Consider the following 19,470-nt stretch of genomic DNA (forward strand, 5'->3'; position numbering starts at 1 on the left):
ACAGCCGCATTTTGATAGAGGCGAAATGCTAGGCGCCCGCGCACTTGGGTTTCGGGGTACGTGAAAGAACCCTACACTTTAAGAAAAAAAAAAGAAATGAAAAGAGAAGAGTTTTGGCGAGTCCTGAATGACCCCGTACATCATCATCATCATCATCATCATCATGCTGATAATGCTGCTGCTGATGATGATGACTACGTCCACTGCAAGACAAAGGCCTCTCACATGTTTTGCCAGTCAACTCGGTCCTGTGCTTGCTACTGCCAATTTATACCCGCAACTTTCTTAATCTCATCTGCCCACCCAACATTCTGTCTCTCCCTAACCTGCTTGCCTTCTCTAGGAAACCAGTTAGTTACCCTGAATGACCAGCGGTTATCCTGTCTACGTGCTGCATGCCCGGCCCTTGTCCATTTCCTCTTCTTGATTTCAACTGTGACATACTTAACCCTGGTTTGTTCCCTAATCCACTCTGCTCTATTCTTGTCTCAAGGTTACACCTATTTTCTTTTACATTGCTCGCTGCGTCGTCCTCAATTTAACCTCCCACATGAATACGCCACGTATATAACTAACTTTCAAAGAGGCACATTGACGCTCTTGTGAATCACACGACTCTGAAGCGTGAGTATGACGATCTCTAAAAAGTGTTTACGTGTCTCCTTAAAGCCTTAAAGGGAGTCATATACACGGCCGTACAGGACTCCCGAAAGAGAGCCACAGGACTCTCTTTTTTCTTTGAGCGCAGGTGGTCGACATTTCCAAAGCGGTCCAGTATACGGCGTCCTTCGTAAACACATGGTGGCTTTGTCACATAAAACAGGAAATATTGTTTATGCATAACAGTGGAAACCATCTGCATTGTCACAAAGAGGGAGGGCTGCTCACGCGAAGCGCAGGGAAGAAGGGAATACTGAGGAGTAAAGAGGCAGGTTGCGCCAGCTGCTCAGCCAGCCGTGTCGCCGTCACTGCGGTCAGAAGCAGACACGGCTTGAGCGCGTCCAAGTTGTTCGCGCATCCGCGTGCGAGGCGACGATATGCGTTTTGGCCGGGGGGAGGGCTGCTGCAGGTACGCCACACGACTGCAAGGGTAGCGGAGCAGCCGGGCAGGCAGGATGGCCAGCCGAGGTCCCATAGTGGGCGCGTCATTAATTAGAGGGGCAACGGGGGTTTGGCGCCACGCCCTGGCGTCGCGCTCAGCCCGGGGGCATTTATTCCTCCTAATTGCGGCCGACCTCACGCGGTCCAGCAGATGGAGGGAATAACGGGGCACCAAAAGTGTTGGAAAGAACGTAAAAACAAAACAAAACAAAACAAAACAAAACGAAAGCTCAAACGTCCCACACACACCTTGTCGTAAAGTGGTTGTATACCCTCACAAATGAGTAACCTATAGCTCGTCACTCACTCACTCACTCACTCACTCACTCACTCACTCACTCACTCACTCACTCACTCACTTACTAAGAACAACTACGCCATAGCTACTTAGCTACCGTGGAGGATAAAGTTCGCGGTAGAGAGCAGGGTTAAGTTCAGCTTAAGGGCCCATCTTGCCGGTTGTAACTTACGTTTCGACAAGCAGACTTGTTGTCAAGGCAGCAAATGCAAGGTTGTTGAAATGATGGCTCGAGCGACATGCCTTGTTCAAGGACTTTGCGTACCTTCAAGCTTCAATCTTTTCCCCCACCCCAAGTGTAGGGTAGCCAACCAAGCCAAGCTTGGTTAACATCCCTGCCTTTCCTCTCTATTTATCTCTCTCTCTCAATCTGCCCCTTATGAATTATTCTGCTTACTGGCACCAGATGAGGATACTGTACAACAGAGAACACGACCACTATCGCGTCGGGTGGCCGTGCAGCGTGCAGTGCGCAACTTACGTCAACGAAGGTGCCCAGCAGCTCGTACGATTGTCCCGGCGGCATGTCACTGGGCAGGTACCGGTAGAACTCTACGTTGTTCTTGTACCACTTGACCGAGTAGAGCTCGGCGTTCTCTAGGTCGTACTCACAACGCAGTTGCACAGGCTCGCCACTGCGGACTGCTCCCGGCACGTGAAGATCCACTAGGCGCAGGCCGAGACCACCTGCAGTTGGAAAGAACGAGGACATTGGGCTCGATGTAGCGGCACTACCAGACCAAGGCTGCGCCAAGGACTTTGCTCATGCTCATGCCAGTGCCATAGGCGTCGCGTGGTTCAGAGCATACGCTTGGCACCAGTTGTTTCGAATTATACCAGCGAAATGACACACACACACACACACACACACACACACACACACACACACACACACACACACACACACACACACACACACACACACACACACACACACACACACACACACACACACGCACACGCACACACACACACCGCACGCACGCACGCACACACACACACACACACACACACACGCCGCACGCACGCACGCACACACACACGCTCACACAGTTTTGAAGAAAATGAAGAGAGACGCCAATAGTATGGTGTCACCTAATGCCTGTCGAAGTACTTTGGCTGCGTATTGATCGAGCTTTGAACATCACGTACGATTTCAACGGTTAAAGTTCCTAAAGCAACCTGAAGTCACAAGTGCAGTATTAGCACCAACACCAACAATATGTGAATGAGAACGCGACTCGAAACATGGCCAAACGTGTTCTTAAAAGTGAAAAGAACAACATGACATGCCCAGTATTCGGAATAACTTAATTTCTTTGTGTGCATGTCCCCATGAGGAAAAGAAATTCTCGTTCTGTTGTTTTCTACCCTGTGTTCAGTGCAGGCATGCAAACTGAAAAATTTTCTTCTGGTTAATAACTATACCTTCCATTTAATCTTTATTTCTCTGTCTCTTTGTGTACGCCAATGTTTGCACGCCAATGCTTCAATAGAGCGCCGTGTATTCTGTACATGAATAGCGACCGTGCTATTTTCAAAACTAGCATTCCTTCAATCTTGTGAAGCGTCTTTTATCACTACGTGGTACGCAATGAGTGCAGCTGCATGCTTGCCAAGTAGAGTTATAGTACTCCAATATTCTTTCTTCGCCGTACGTGTCGCAGCGTGTAAAACATGGTGTAAGATCGAGTACTACGCGAACGGCCACACAAAAAACCTAAATAGCGTGGCTTGTAATAAACTAATACGAAAACGTGCTTGTTTGTCCCTAGAATAGAGAGAACGAAAGCATTTTATGGAGGGTATACCATTTCAGTTAAAATTTTGATTCCTAATGCGCAAGCTCTTTTACTGAAGCTCGTATCGATAAGCAAAATCTACAAGGCATTGCTTTCAGTACTAAGTATCACATGCGGTGATTGTTGGAAACGTATCGCAACATCACAGCCCGCTCTTTAACTGACGCTTGTCTCGATAAGCAACATATTGATGGCATTGATTTTAATATTCAGTATCACATGTGGTAATTGTTTGAAACATCACAGTTCCGAATTGAAAATGAGAAACAAGAAATGAACAAGCAGACATTTGTGATGAAATTCAGTCCACGTTGCCAAGGGCCAGCTCTTTTTACTCGCTCATCTCAGAAGCGAGCTTAAAGTTAAATATGTGTAATGATACAGAAAGAAAGAAAGTACACGCACAAACGAGAATTAAGACTTGCTTCTTTAGCCTTTTGAGATTAGAGATTGTTGAGAGAAAAGAAAAAAAAAAGCCGGATTAAGATGGTCCCCAGCCACAAGGCGGGGAGTCGAAAGCTATCTTTTTATACTCGGCAGTCACTCACGAAGCTATTGTACTTCGAAGCTAACGCCTCAAAAGAAGGCTGTGCAAACGTTACTGCGCTGCCTGCGTTCAAGTGGCCTCTCGGAACGACTTTGGTCTGAACGTTCTACGTGTGTGTGTATGTGTCTTTTTTTCCCGTTTATTTACAACCCATATTTCCTCACCCCTACGCAGGGTAGCAAACCGGTTACTTTGACTATAGATTAATCGTGTTTCCTTTAATCTCTCTCTCTCTCTCTCTCTCTATTGTGCTTGCAAAAAGAAAGACAGCATGAACGTTAAAGCTAGCTGGTGTTGAGGAACCAAACGAAAGACTACCGAACGACACATGCTCCAGTTTCGAAAACGAAATAAATTGGGAATAGGGCGCACCAGATCCTAAACCGCGATGCTCAGTGGTACACTTGTCGAGCTTTTTTGCTTCGATATTCACTGTTTCTGCTGGCACCCTCCCAGTCTTTTTCCTTATGCGAACAGTATATACATATAACACCGATCCGCGACCAACGAAGGCGATCGTTTGAAGTTTGACAGTGCGACTGGTGGCGGGCTTTTATAGGAGGAGCACGCAAAATTTGGCCGCGAGAGAGAGAGAGAGGGGTAGAAAAAGGGGGAAAGAATCGACTGCGTCTCCCCATGCCAGCTCATGCGGCTGGGTCCTCTGGCGACGCCTAATAGATTGATACAATAAAGAAGCTAGTCGTCGCAATTTTTCTCTCGTTCCTAATCGCTTTAAGGGTAATTGGCTAGCTCGAATCGAGGCTTATCGGGATCAAAACTGGTGCTCGTCTTTTTCCTCCTCGCCCCAGTCGGTGTACTGCTCTTCCATCCTCTTTTTTTTCTCTCTCTTTTTATTTTTCTGCTGGTGGCGACGAGCTTCCCTTTCAGTTTCGTGGTTCGCTGCCGGTCGTAGATCGCCGCTGCTCATTTATTTCGAACACAGTTCCATGTTCCTCTTACTTTCGCATTTTCTTTCTTTTTTTTTTCTTTGTGGACAAGTTGGCTAGGTATTGTAAGAAGCGGTTGAATTTAGAAAGTCACCGTGGCGTTCGCTGTTTCATATTTTATTCGCCTCTCTGCTTGGCATCGGTGAATTGTGATAAAAATTTATGGGATTATTGAAGCCTCGGTCAAAGTCAATTTAACGTATTGTTTCGTTGCTCTGTCGGTATTTATGAGGACAGAAACTGTACAGTTGAACACTTATTTTTTCTTTATGTCCACGTGAAATTGTGTTTCATTCGATTGCAGCTTGACATAGAACCCCTAGAAGTTGCAAACACAGAGATATACAGCCATGGGCAACTCGAATTTCATCGTATTATTCATAGAATTGCAAACGAAAAACCACAGTTCTGAAGTGTTTCATTTATTCCTCGCTCGATTCCATGAAGAATGATGAAAACGATAACTTAGAAGGCATTACAAACATTTTCAGAAATTCACCTGCCTATCCTGTTGATCTGTTTTGATTTGGGCACTTTATATATAACTTTCTATAGCTTTTCTTTAGCAAAAAGAATTTGAAAAATTGAGAGACGTCCTTGATCTCAGCTAGGCGTCTGATGCCTGGTTTCTTATTCCTGGTGTAAGATTGCGACACCTAGGCGTGTTTATGTCCTGGTGTATTCTTCGGGTTTACATCGTGTTTATTCGCACTGTGGAAGCGGATCTTAGAGGCCAGGCAAAAAGAGGCACGTGGTTGAGATTCGCTCCATCAGGTGTCACGACAGTCCCAGCTGCGTACAGGAAAACCGTCTGCTCTTTTAATGAACTTATTCGGTTAATCGTTCTTAGTTATTTTCACGGCTAATTGAATGAATGAATGAATGAATGAATGAATGAATAGACTTTATTTAAAGTCCAGCAGTTTTACAGGGTGAAATGGGAGAAGAGGATTAACCCCTGTTCCACCCACTCTCCGTTGATTATGATGGCGGCGCCTCAGGTGCCCGCTCGAAGTCCTTGCACCCGGGCGTGACACTTATGTGAACGTATGCTCGGATGTCACATGTATTCAACACAACTCTTAAACTCGAACGCGAACCGTCGCTTACGTGGGTACTAGTTTTATTTTTTTTTTACAAGACTTTGTGAATGTTCCGAAAACCTGGAAGTAAGGGGTCGACCAGAAGTACTCGTAAGAGAAATAAGAGCATTCTCCCTCGTGACGCTAAAGAACCCGCTTATTGGGAAGCGACGTTAAACAGCCGATCTACTCGGTGGGTCGACCCTAATCGGTTCGTAGCAGCTAACCCTTTCCGAGCTCTCACTGTTATTCGACACGGAGAGCGGAGGTCGACCGCGCTAATTACCCCGGCGACGACACAGTCTTCGCCGTGTTCGCGAGTACTGTACTCTCCTCTAGCCGTGTATCGGTACCGAAGCCCCTGAATTTTTTCTCAGCACCTTCGATTTCTTCTCGCTGTAATGGAAGCCGCTCTGGCGCCGACGCACCCTCTTCATTCCCTCGCAGGGCCCCTGCCTCTCTCCCTCCTGTCTTCACTTCGCTCATTTCGTCGTGTATGTGTGCGTTTCTTCCTTGTTTCCCTCGTACTATGACAACGTGTGCATTAAGAAACAGCGATAGAGTGAAGATAGTCTCACGAGAGCCAAAACACAATAGCGCTTTTTTAGAGCTTTTTTTTTCACCTACTAGGAAATTGTTCTTTGAAGCAGGCCGTCTCTTCGAAACAAGCAATACGGGTCCTTATATCGAACCATGTTCAACCTTTCGTTGGTTTAAAAACGTTAGATTACATTAGTGCAGGCACACGTTATAAAACGAACACGCATTGCACATGCCGGCGAAAACGGGCGCATTGCAAAAATGACCAGCTATTTTTTTCGCCTTAACAAATATTCAAACTCTATACGTTGGTTTGATCGTGTGGCAATATTAAAGTGATTGCGCGTTCCACTGTTCGAAAAAAACGATGTTCGCTATTTTTAGCTCCGAAGCTGGCGCAGCAGAAAATTCCTGCAGAACTCAAAGAAACTCAATATACTCTGCGAAAGGCGTAAGAAAGAATCTGAACTTAAATTAAGAGCAGAGTTCACCGTGCCAGGCCGGAAGCGATCCTTTGGACTGCTCAAGTGTGCCTTATGGAATAATGCATTCGATGGTGGCAAAGATTGTTTATTAATTTTCCTTTTGAAACTTGGAGTGCCTGCAGCGCCGTGAGAGGTCGCGGTGTTCAGAGAAGAGCTGCGGCATGCTTCCGGTCCAGGATTCCTAAAACATTTCGAATGATAAAGTATCTTAGTATTAATTACTCATTGCTCGACTATTTTGCAACACTCAGACATGGAAACGCATTTGTTCATCGGTTCATTAACATGTCATCGTGTCAATAAGCGTGGTTTCTACGACTTTGATGTACATTACTATCGCTAAAGCTACTGATCACCATCGCTGCAGCATTAGCGCGATGAAGCGAGTCCTATGGAAGCATTGATCTGGACTGATTGCAGAGGCCAGTACTGCGTCCCTGTGAAGCTCACTGCAGTATAAATATTTCTATATGTAAAGGTGCGAGTCTACCGCGGGTGTTGACTAGCGTATGTATGTTCACGTATGCTTGAGTTCGTGACATCTTAATTACTCTTTAAAGGAGGGTGCACTAAATAACGGATGCATTCCTACACATAACGAGTATGCGGTGATTATGCTAAAGGTAATTAATTAGCTTAATAACAAGCTCAGCTAAAAGATAAGACAGAACAATGAAGATGCGCGGAAGGGGTATAGAATATATAATATAGACTTATTGTGGCCATGTTTATAAACTCCCCAACGTTATTTCATTGCATGGAATGGTTGATATCTTCAAGTTTGTTTTTGCTCTGCTATGATAGTTGATTCTTCTCGTAGTTTTTGTTTTTTATGTTTCATTTTACCACTGGAATGAGACGTCGTCAATGATTCCAACTATCGCAGTTCTTATTCGACAACTTTCGTGTAAATAAAAAAAATAACAACACGAAAGAATATGTAGTAGATGCGAAGGAACACACAGGACAAGTACAAAGCCCACAGGACAGTGCTCGTCCGGTGTGTTCTTTCGCTAGTTTTTCGTCTCCGTATGTTCTGTTTTTTTTTCATTGACAAATGCGTGGCAAACTATACTAGCGAACCATGCTTTTTTTTAAATATCACAGACCTGGTTTTCCCATATTCAGTTAACTGAATATGGGAAAACCAGACATAAAGAAACGAAAAAGGTCAAGTTATCAAAACAATAGCTGTAGCTTGATCCAGCTAACGAAAACAAAATGACTTCAACCGCACGCCTTTTCAGTACTTACTGCCAACTGCCTCAAAATTTTCGTTCCTGGCTTCGGCTTCATACGTTTCTTAAGGAATGCGCATATCTGAGGACAAAGCGTGGAAAGCGTAGCTCTCTCCTCATCCGAGTCATAGGTCCTGTCAGGAACGTTCAATCTCCTACAAATGTTGAAATAGAGAGACTAAAGCCAGTGCGCATGAGGTGAACTTAAATGTTCCCGACGTATTGCGATGTCCAGGAGTGAAACTCCCTCTCTCGGTGTGAGATTGAGAAAGTGGCGAACTAAAGCCATCGTTCGAATGCGGGTGGGAGTGAGGAAGAGAAACAATAACAGCGCCCTCTGCTTGTCGTCGACGTCGTCTTCGGCGGTGGTGCAGAGAAAATAAGCCCCGGCGTGGCGCGCTAACAAGTGCGATCGGCGGCGGCGGCCCACCGAGGCGCCTGCACCGGGAGGTCGCCCTGGAGGACCGGCCAGCTCTATTCACCCCTCTCCTTATCTGCTTTTAACAGGGTGGTGGCGGCCGTTCGTTACGTCTCTGCGACTGATCGGGATTGCCGTAGTACGCTGTATAGTGGGCCTCTGCTGCCGTTGCTGCTGGTCTGCTCTCCAGTCTGCTCTTTTTTTTTTATGTTCCTGCGACGCCTGAGCCGTACCACACTCCACGTTGCCCTCATCCAGATCCTCTCATCACTACCAGAACTCGAGCCCGTGTGTATCTTTTTTGGCGCGAACGGTTGCCATTTGTCCTTCTTTGGCGCCCGCTCATTGGTCAGGACAACGATCGGCCCAGAGAGAGAGAGCCTCAGTTGAAGGAGGATACCCCTTGGTGATGACGCCTGCTTTTCTCTGACCAGAACTCCAGCACTGCATCTTTCTTTTTGTTGATATTGTCAGTTTTTTTTTGTCTGCTCCAGGGGTGAACCAGACAAAACGAGGTCGAGGTGCTACATGCCGCGAACAAACCAACAGCAGACGAGAGGTGTAGAGGACGGCAGGAGCAGAGAATGTGAAGAAGTGCGTTGGATTTAGCGAAGAGATCGCTTTCTCTTCGTTGCTTTACGTATTTGCTTTCACTCGCACTCTTTTTTTTTTCGCTTCGTTTTTCTAATCGCGCCAGCGGCGTGCGGGTCCTGGAAAGATGCCCCCGTTGCGTTATCGCCGGATTAGCCCCTACGAATGTGGAGCCTATAAAATATACGTGGGCCTAATCGCTTCTCTGAGAGCCGTGGGCTCATCCCAGTCAAGCCCGCGCAATCTCCCTTTGCTGTTCCTGTACCTTTCGGTGCTTATAGTTTGGTGCTGTATTTTTTTTATTCGACGTGAATGGTTGTTACACCTTCGGCCAGCTCGTTTGTTGGACTCTTAGGCCCAGGCCAGGGCTACCATTCCTATTTTGCTCGGCACGGCGCCTATTATTTTCTTCCAGTAGTCAAAACAAGATCGCCAGATGGCCTTGTAAGAAAGCAATACGTGGTAGAAACTTCGCCCCCAAGATTAAAGAAAGTATTAAAAGAACGAAAGAACGTGCATTTTGTCAGAGATATTGCCTGTATAATAAGAGCCGGAGCTTTCTAGAACCTCTACACGCTGCGCAAAACTCTCATTAGAGATGTGAAATAACGTGGGCAAAGGCAAGGACGTCACTCTTCTGTGTGTTTTCAAAACTTTCCAAAATAATACAGTTCCTTTTTTCAAGCACAGAATTGTGAATATTTCTCTTGTTTCGGTTGCTCGAGCTCTCAAATATATAAGGTTTTATACAGTGACTAATAATGACTTCTCCAGGTAATGCAGGAGTTCTCAGCAATTTCTCTATTGCCGTTTCATCGGTCTGACAATTTCATACTATTACAAGTACTGAATGATTCAGAATATTGAACGCACGACTCAATAATTTTTATTTCGATTAGAGTGTTTAGGGGCGAGCAGTGATATTCTGAAAATTAAGCGTGAACAGTCCCTCTGTGGAGCGCCCTGGAATAGCATCTTTCGAGTGTAGCATTCGCTTGTACTGTGCGTATGTCTGCTATGTGTACACATCGCAAATGGCATGCGCCCTATAGACCATTTGGGAGTAGAGGTTGGTCTACACGATGTATTTTTCCATACTGTATTATGAATACGGCCACCTGAATAAGTGTTACTATGAAGTAGGCATCGAAGTTGTGAAATACATTCGTACTCGCCCGCTGAAAAGTATAATCGCCTTACAACAACAACAACACCAAAAATTAGAAAGAAAGTATTGGCCATTTAACTACCACGACCACGAAGATTCTACTGCTGTGAAGCTGTGGCTACCGTGGCCCTGGCATAGCGAATTTCGTAGCGAGTTCATATATCAGCGTTAATGACTATATTGCGCGAAAAAAGACTCGTGCTCGATGATCTCGGTGTTTCTCGCCCTGTCGGGTGGACTAGTGGAAGGCACTCGGCTGCTGACCCGCAGGTCGCGGGATAAAATCCCGGCTGCGGCGGCTGCATTTCCGATGGAGGCGGAAATGTTGTAGGCCCGTGTGCTCTGATTTGGGTGCACGTTAAAGAACCCCAGGTGGTCGAAATTTCCGGAGCCCTCCACTACGGCGTCTCTCGAATCATATGGTGGTTTTGCGACGTTAAACTCCACATATCAATCAATCTCGGTGTTTCTCTTGCGCATGAAGCGTATTACCTCATCAACTGTGGTCTCAATATCAAATCCTGTAGTACATAATGTTTCGAATGCACAAAAGTGGCATGACGTTTGTTTTATATCCAAGGGGTCTTTCAGGTACGATTGTCCATGTTATACTGCCTGAACCGCGAAATCATACGTATTTATTACGTTTAGGCCCCATCCATTTTGGTTGACTTAAAAACACCGGGTCAATCGAGTTTACGGGCTCACCCAAAATGGTTGTTGAACACGTTTTTTGTTCACGTACGCAATCAGCAAGAACCCGGTCACACACAGCTTTACTATAAAAGGCGCATGCGCACTGATTACAATCGCTAATTAACATGTAAATCCATACTCGGCGCAATCGTGACCACAGGCATGCGCAAAGGCCCCGTTCTGGGGGGTGGGTAGGGGGGGGGCTGAGGTTGTCGCAAGGCCTTTTTCTCAATAAAGTCAACGTACGGGGCAGACTCTGCGCCCCCCCCCCCCTCTTAGGTGACTAGAGAAGGCGAACGCCCCCCCCCCCCCCTTCTCTTCCCTGCCATGCACCCACCTATGATCAGGACACAATATAGCAGCGCAAGGAGCGTTTAAGAATAAATCACTGCAATGAGCGCCTAATATACTTCAAGGCTTTCTACCAACCGTGTCCGCCACCAAAATATCACCACCAACCTTTCCATTTTTTCGTTCATTCCGGCACGGGCCTGGGCTCCTTTCGTTTCACTTTTGCGGCAGGACGTTAGTTGGCCGTACAAACGATCACGCAACCTCTACTCAACCACACAATTAAAGCAAGCAACTGCGACTACGCTCTGCGTTGATGGGACCAGGTTCCTGTTACGACCGACTTAATTTTCTCTCTCTACCGCTCGTTGCTATAGCACTTCTTTTGTGCGCACGTATTTAAATAGGAAAGCTAATTACGGAAGCCATTTGCACCGGGCTCTCTTCACAAGCTCTTTTCTTCGTCTCGAAGCTGTACTCTTCATTGTCTTTGTTAAATTTGTGTGCCTATTTCGACTCCGCGGAGCTCTGCTCTTCGGTATTTTTTTCCTGGTGTTGTCTCTAGACATGAGAAAAGGAAACAGTTAGATAAGATGGGCAAATGTGATATCATTCTTTGGTTTTGCCAGGAACGTCTATTGCGAAGTGTTTTGCCGACTTTAAGAGGTATAGCGTGAAGTCTTATTGCGACTTGTTGAACGTTAACAAATGCTCGGTACCACGACGCTTTTGCGTATTTTTCCTGATTTGACGGTTACACTTCATGTCGATGTTGGCTACAATAGCTTATGAACCTCACGATAAAAGTTCACAGGTTACGTTTTATGCCTAGAAATTTCAGACGTATATGCGAAAAAAAAGGACAAAAAGAGAGCATATAGTTATCACTGCTTCATTGCGGTTGGGAAGAAACGTAGAGCAAGTTTAGTTCAAGGTTCGGCACAATATAGATTATTGGTATTGTGTCTTTCGGATATCACTAGTGGTAATGTGCATTTCGGGTACCACTAGGGCTATTGTTGGTGCAAAAGGCATATACTGGTCGTCTTTTGCTTGCCTTGCATTCATTAACTTTTGCCATCATAACAAACAGAACGCCCCGCCTTGGTGGTCTAGTGGCTAAGGCACTCGGCTGCTGACCCGCAGGTCGCGGGTTCTAATCCCGGCTGCAGCGGCTGCATTTCAAATGGAGGCTGAAATGTTGTAGGCCCGTGTGCTCAGATTTGGGTGCACGTTAAAGAACCCCCGGTGAACGAAATTTCCGTAGCCCTTCACTACGGCATCTCTCGTAATCATATGGTGGTTTTGGGACGTTAAACCCCATATATCAATCAATCAATAACAAAGAGAACAGACAGGCAGACAGACAGACAGACAGACAGACAGACAGACAGATAGATAGATAGATAGATAGATAGATAGATAGATAGATAGATAGATAGATAGATAGATTCCAACTGAATCTTATTACGCCCACACAATCAATTGCCCGTAGAACGCAGTTATAGAATATCTTAATGTGTAGTTAAGTGAGTTCACCTCCAGCCCTCCATGACGAGAAAGGGATCAGTGTACGGCACGGTTTTCAAAAAAAAGTGGTCCATCAGCACCAGCAGCGAAATTTGGGAATAAAACATGGGTGCCACACTGTGAAAGGAAAGGCAAAAGGCGAAACAAAAATAGAAAAATAAAAACACACGAAGCTGTCTGACGGCAAGGGATGCTGCTATGCGTAAAGGAGGGGGCCATCCATGGCGCGAACGGGTCGAGCTCGTTTTTCATGCGTCCGGCGACGCTCAAGCACAGGAGAAGGAATAAGGAACGTGCTGCAGAAACGATTAAGAGCGAAGAGCCGGCATCCGCAAGGACCTCGGCCACCACTTCGAGCCGAGTGTCCTTTTTGGCTCGTTCTTTGAAATCCTTATCTACTTTCAAGTATGCTATACTTCAAAGACAAACGAATATAAAGAATTGGAACAATACCGACGAAAAATAATAAGAGTCATTGCCCTTCCCGCCCCTTTCTGGAACCTTTTTTTTATTTTAGATTCTGCTTCTCACCATCTTGCGCTCGAACGCAACGAGTCGAGTCGTACGTCGCTCACAGCAGCTTTACTCTTATTTTTTTCTCTTCCAGTGCTCTTTGCTCATTGACACTAACGTTTGTCTTCTGCGTTGGATGGTGTCGAGACAAGAGAGGAAAAACAGGAATAGGACAAAAGGAAATAGGAAACACAGAGGAAAGCACAGAAGGGAAAGTCAAGCAGAACGAAGATACAAAAATAAAGTAAAGGAGATGACAGCAAGAGCTAGACAGAAAGCGAAAGGGGAGCATTCGACAGAAAGAACGTCACGAAAAGGGGAAGATACAGAAGGGGGTCTGATGAAGGGACAAGAGGGCGAAAACGGAAAGCGGGGACTGGGAGGTCCGGTGGCGGAAGTTGGCAACTGCGTTCGGTGTGTCCTGCTGCGGACGGTTGGTCCGCCGCAGGCTCTCGGGAAGGCCCCGGCCGCCAACGATTGATTCAGTGCGGTTAGGCTTGAGTGATTGCGGGGGTAATTAATTTGGCCTTCCCAGCTCCTTGCGCTTTCCCCTCCCAGTACTTCCATCGTTTTCGTATTGGAGCTTTGCGGCCTTCACTCTTGTTTACTCGCCGCGCTTGGCGGAGGAGTTTCGCAGTCGGAACAGTTTAGGACGACTGCGACTTCGCAACGAGCTTTCTAGGACTTCCTTGGACATCCTTTCTTTTGTACAGCGGCACTTTTTTTTTTTTGCCACCACTTTAACGTATGTACTGTTGCTCAAGAGTGATTTTCGGAGTCAGGCCTCCTTCTAAGCGTATTCAGTTCTTGCTCAAGGTGACCCCTGAATGCTTTTTAGCCTCTACAGTGCCACTGCCAGTGCACGATACAACATTCATACGCTCATAGGACAGGTGTAAGGGCCAGTTCATATCGTCATATCATGCTTGCAGAGCGAAAAAAAAAAACATACACGAAAGGAACACCGAGGGTCTCTTATTGCCTTCGCCTTAAATGAACCCACCACGGTGGTCTAGTGGTTATGGTGCGTGATTGCTGACCCGCAAGTCGCGAGATCAAATCCCGGCTACGGCGGCCACATTTTTGATGGAGGCGAAAGTGCTTGAGGCCAGTGTACTTGAGTTTAGGTGCACGTTGATTAACACAAAATACTCAAAATTTCCGGAGCCCTCTACTACTATGGCGTCTCTCGTTATCATATAACAAGGTTTGGGGATGCTAAATTCTGAATAATAATAATAATAATAATAATAATAATAATAATAATAATAATAATAATAATACTAAATATATTAACGTTGTTGTTCTTGTTGTCGCCGAAGACAGCGCTGAAAGCCATCTCATTCTTCTAACTTTTTAAGTAGATGCACTGAGAAAATGTGTGACGTCACGAAGTCGTAATCTCTGATCACGTCCCTTTTGGTGTCGCTCGTGGTGGCGACCCGCGCGACGGCAGTGGCGATGCACCGTGATGTTTAACACCGTGAACGCAGTTGTGTCGGCGTCCATCGCGGGACTGCCTCTGCCTATTGCTTTTCGTTGTACCATGTTATGGTGTTCTAGAACCATGTACAGCGCTAGTGCCTTACTCACTGTGACGTTCTGTTGCTTAGCACATGAAGCAGCGCAGTCTACTTCACGCAGCGGTGGCAGCATTTCTATAGAAGGGAGGGCAAAAAGCTTTTGTGCACTTGTAGATTTAAAAGCATTTTCGCATGATCGTCACATTTGGTTCGTGGTATTTCACTAAGACCTGTTTCCGAATGTCTTCAAATCAATCAATCAATCAATCAATCAATCAATCAATCAATCATAGAGTTACCAAAGCATCCCCAAGCAAAGTTTGTGGTTTGTTTGGATTATTCCGTTGTGCGCGTTGGCACTGTAAGTGCGCCGCCGCGGTGACCTACAGGCTAAAGTACTCGACTGCTGAACCGCAAGTCGTAGGATCGAATCCCAGCTACGGCGAATGCATTTCCGATGAAGGCGGAAATGTTGTAGGCCCATGTGCTCAGATTTGGGTGCACGTTAAAGAACCCGAGGTGGTCGAAATTTCCGGAGCCTTCCACCACGGCGTCTGTTATAATCATATGGTGGTTTTGAGACGTGAAATCCTACATATAAATCAATCAATTGACACTGTAAGTATTACAGAGAAGCTATGGTCCCGAAGTCTTGGGCAGCAGTCCACTGGCACAGCCGGAACGTTTCTCGCCTTCTCTGCTAGTGTAAAGTGTATTCTTAATCGAATGGTCGCGTGTTCGAGTTCAACGTCGTGCGCCACATGTTGAAGAGACGTGGCCCCGTTTTCGTGGCCATCACACACTCTATGCGCGACGATGTCTCGGTCCTCTAGAGCGGGTCACAGCGAAAGTTTTCACAAAGTAGTAGACGCAAAAGCGACATAATTTGGCGCGCGTACTTTAGTCTACGTATTTATTAAATTGCGGGTCATCAGCGCAGCGTTGATACCACCACAGCCACTGCTAGAATTGGCTGCTGCGAAAAAGAAAAAAGAGAGAAAAAAAAGCTGGGGCGCCTGTCATCTCTGGCATCTACTGCGCCAAAGGGGTGAGAAGAGAATTAGTGAGAGTATAACATTCAGCGGCTTTCTCTCGCGAAGAGATCAACAAAACAGTAATAAAACGAAGCAAGAAAATAGAGAGGCACTATCATTCGCATCCTCTTGGTAGTTGGCCGCGTAATTAGGCAACTCCGCTGCGCACTTTCCTATTAGGTCGAGAGCGCGTGTTTCTCTTTTGATGACGATGCTACATTTTCTCTCTGATGCTCCGGCAAAGATGAGGGCACCGCAATATAACTCCCTTCTGCTTTCCTTTTTTTTCCTCATTTTCTTTTTTGCTTCGAAGTCTTTTGAGATCATCACCATTAGGCGAGAATTCGCGCGAGCGGATTACTCGGTAAAAATTGAGGTAATATCTTACTTCAAGTCGAGAGAAGGTCGCTTGTTTCGCATTCTGCAAATGTGCGAGACACTCAATGTGATTTTATTGCATTGGAAAAAAAAAGCGCAGAGGGAGCAGAATAAAAAAAAAGGAAATGGGCAGTTTTTTATTTTTTTTTACTGCGACGGAGTAACGGCAGCTAAGCAGGGAGTTTGGCGGAACCATAATAACAAAGACGAGAATTTGACAAAAGTGCCGATGAGTGAGATTAATGGCGCCGTTAGGTGACAGCGTGCATTACAGTAGGCTCGGTACCTTTGCAGGAGTGACAATATGTTTGCAGTCTTTTAGCGAACGATATTAGTACGAACATGCTGTGCAAAGCACGGGTAAAACCGTGTCACTTGTGCATAACCTTTTATTTTGCTGATGGCCATTTTTCGCCATATTATTGCGGTTACCGACTTGTTCAACGTAATGTACAGCCATTGTATTTGAAGATCTAACGTCATGAATTCGTAAAATGCTCGAAAAAAAATAACATTGGGCACAAGGATTCAACCACGCAGGTGGTTGATAGACCTCTAGCAGATAAGCAGTTCCGCTGCGGTAAGCTCAAGGATGCGTGTTCGAGTGCCGGTACCGGCAGATGTGGGTGAAATGTGGGAATTTAGATTAAGACTCAAGCAAAAGAACCTGAAGCGGCTGAAACAATCCGGACTTTGCACTATAGCATGTGGTGTGCTTTAAGATTATGTTGTTATTGACACGTAAAATACCAGCAATTATGAGTTAGTGACATGAATGAACATATTCGCGAGTGTAAGCAAACGTGCGAGACTGTTCGAGAACACAGTTATAATTTCTCGTGTTTCACGTCTAAAAATCGGGATATGATTATGGTGGATGCCGTAGTGGAGGGCTCTGTTAATTTTAACTACCCGTATTTTTTGTTTTTTTAACTTGCACCTAAATCTAACCACACAGACCTCTGGCTTTTTGCCTCAATAGGAATGTGACCGCTGCAGCCAGGATTCGAACTCGCGACCTCCGGGCCAACAGTCTCGTTACAGAACCACTAGACCACACAGGTGGCTTGTTCTAGAATACACATGCAGAGATCCATGTACAAATAAAAGGCGCGCATTAGTTGCGCGCTGAGATTAGAGGAACAACGACCCTGTTCGTGGCTTTCGCAGTGTTTACAGTGTGATGAGTGTTCTGGTGGTAATTATTATAATGCGTGCTTACAGGAGGTTTTCAGAAGCCTAGAATGGGAACAGTTAGGGATAAGAGTTAATGGAGAATACCTTTGTAACCTGCGCTTCGCCGATGACATTGCATTGCTGAGTAACTCAGGGGACGAATTGCAACTCATGATTACGGAGTTAGACAAGGAGAGCAGAAAGGTGGGTCTTAAAATTAATCTGCAGAAAACGAAAGTAATGTACAACAACCTCGGAAAAGAGCAGCGCTTCGAGATAGGTAATAGTGCACTTGAAGTTGTAAAAGACTATGTCTACTTAGGGCAGGTAATAACCGCAGAGCCTAACCACGAGACTGAAGTAACTAGAAGAATAAAAATGGGGTGGAGTACATTCGGCAAGCACTCTCAAATTATGACAGGTAGATTGCCACTATCCCTCAAGAGGAAGGTATATAACAGCTGTATCTTGCCGGTACTTAGCTACGGAGCAGAAACCTGGAGACTTACAAAGAGGGTTCAGCTTAAATTGAGGACGACGCAGCGAGCAATGGAAAGAAAAATGGTAGGTGTAACCTTAAGAGACAAGAAGAGAGCAGAGTGGATTAGGGGACAAACGGGGGTTAAAGATATCATAGTTGAAATAAAGAAGAGGAAATGGACATGGGCCGGGCATGTAGCGCGTAGACAGGATAACCGCTGGTCATTAAGGGTAACTGACTGGATTCCCAGAGAAGGCAAGTGAGTTAGGGGGAGACAGAAGGTTAGGTGGGCAGATGAGATTAAGAAGTTTGCGGGTATAAATTGGCAGCAGCAAGCACAGGACCGGGTTAACTGGCGGAACATGGGAGAGGCCTTTGTCCTGCAGTGGACGTAGTCAGGCTGATGATGATGATGATGATGATGATGATGATGATTATAATGCGTGTAGTGCACAACTTCTGCGGACCTTTAATTAGTCACCGTGCTCCAGTGTGACTATGTTTTCACATCTATCACTTTCCGTTCTGTGATAGGCACCCACCCCCCTTTTTGTTCGAAAATGTACAACAGCATTTGCGTCGCGCTGCACCCGTCGTTTGAGTACCACCAGCTGCTTTGCTACAGCGAGCTTTCCACTTAAATATTTCCAGACGCAGCTATGGTGTGTCGCCCTGATTGATAACTAAAAAGCCAATGACGACCTCACGAATCTCAGTTAATGGCAATACATGACATATTATGTGCGTGGTAATACTGTTTTTTACGTTTAGCAACGTTAGTATGCTGGTGAATAACAGGTGTGTGACAAAAATAACACCGCTATTTATAAAACACGAAAAAAGGTATACTAGAAAATACCAGCAGTACGAACAACAGTGGGAGAACAAACATTTCGAAATAACCTACCAGGATGATTAAACAGATCAATTATCAAAAGGTTTAATTACCAAAGGATTCGAGAACATGACATTTAAAGGCATTCGCAATTATCTCGATCTCTCATCCGATCAAAGTTTTGTGATGCAAAACTCCGGATATTATTATTGAAGAGGGAGATAAACATCTTCGTCAAACTATGGCTGCTGTGGTTCCTGGACATCGCGGGTAAGGCACCTGTGGCGATTGATGGTACCGCCATTGGTTCCTTAAAACAATTCACCACCTGAGTAACAGTTTAAAACCAATTCTCTCACAATATAAACACCGAGAGTGTGCACAAATGAGCCACGTTGGGCTCATTTATAGGGATTCATTCACGCGGGTCTTTCATTGTCTAAAAGGCGCAGTGACTTTCTAAAGCGTGTTTCGTTTCAGTCACATTGATAAGTACGAATTCCGAAGCTGAAGCGTTCGGGGATACAGCGCCCTTTGACTTCCGTTCCAACTCCCACTCTCCAGTTGCTTCATTGGTGGTAGCGGGCGCTTTATGCAAGTGGACGCACCGATGTTTATTTGTCTCGTTCCGGCAATCCGCAAATGCCCACTGGCGACAGGCTTGGAGGAAAGCAAGTTGCAATGATAATAATACAGTCCTAATGGCTTTTGCCATCCTTCACACTAATGGGTGCGCGCGCTCCGGCAGACCGCTCGCGATGCCTTGTGTTTCTGGCCTGCGCTGCTGCTTGTTGTG

At 45.8% G+C, this 19,470-nt stretch overlaps 1 protein-coding gene across 1 annotated transcript in view; it reads right to left on the reverse strand.

The window, feature by feature from the left end:
• Positions 1–19,470, reverse strand: part of LOC142817637 (cell adhesion molecule 4-like) — a 324,540-nt gene that overhangs the window by 73,500 nt on the left and 231,570 nt on the right. Inside the window, exon 2 of the mRNA XM_075894703.1 lies at positions 1,881–2,086. Coding sequence (XP_075750818.1) covers positions 1,881–2,086 — 206 coding nt within the window. The remainder of the gene's footprint in view (positions 1–1,880; positions 2,087–19,470) is intronic.

Source organism: Rhipicephalus microplus, chromosome 1 (assembly GCF_043290135.1).
Source record: "Rhipicephalus microplus isolate Deutch F79 chromosome 1, USDA_Rmic, whole genome shotgun sequence".
NCBI classification, from domain to species: Eukaryota; Metazoa; Arthropoda; class Arachnida; order Ixodida; family Ixodidae; genus Rhipicephalus; species Rhipicephalus microplus.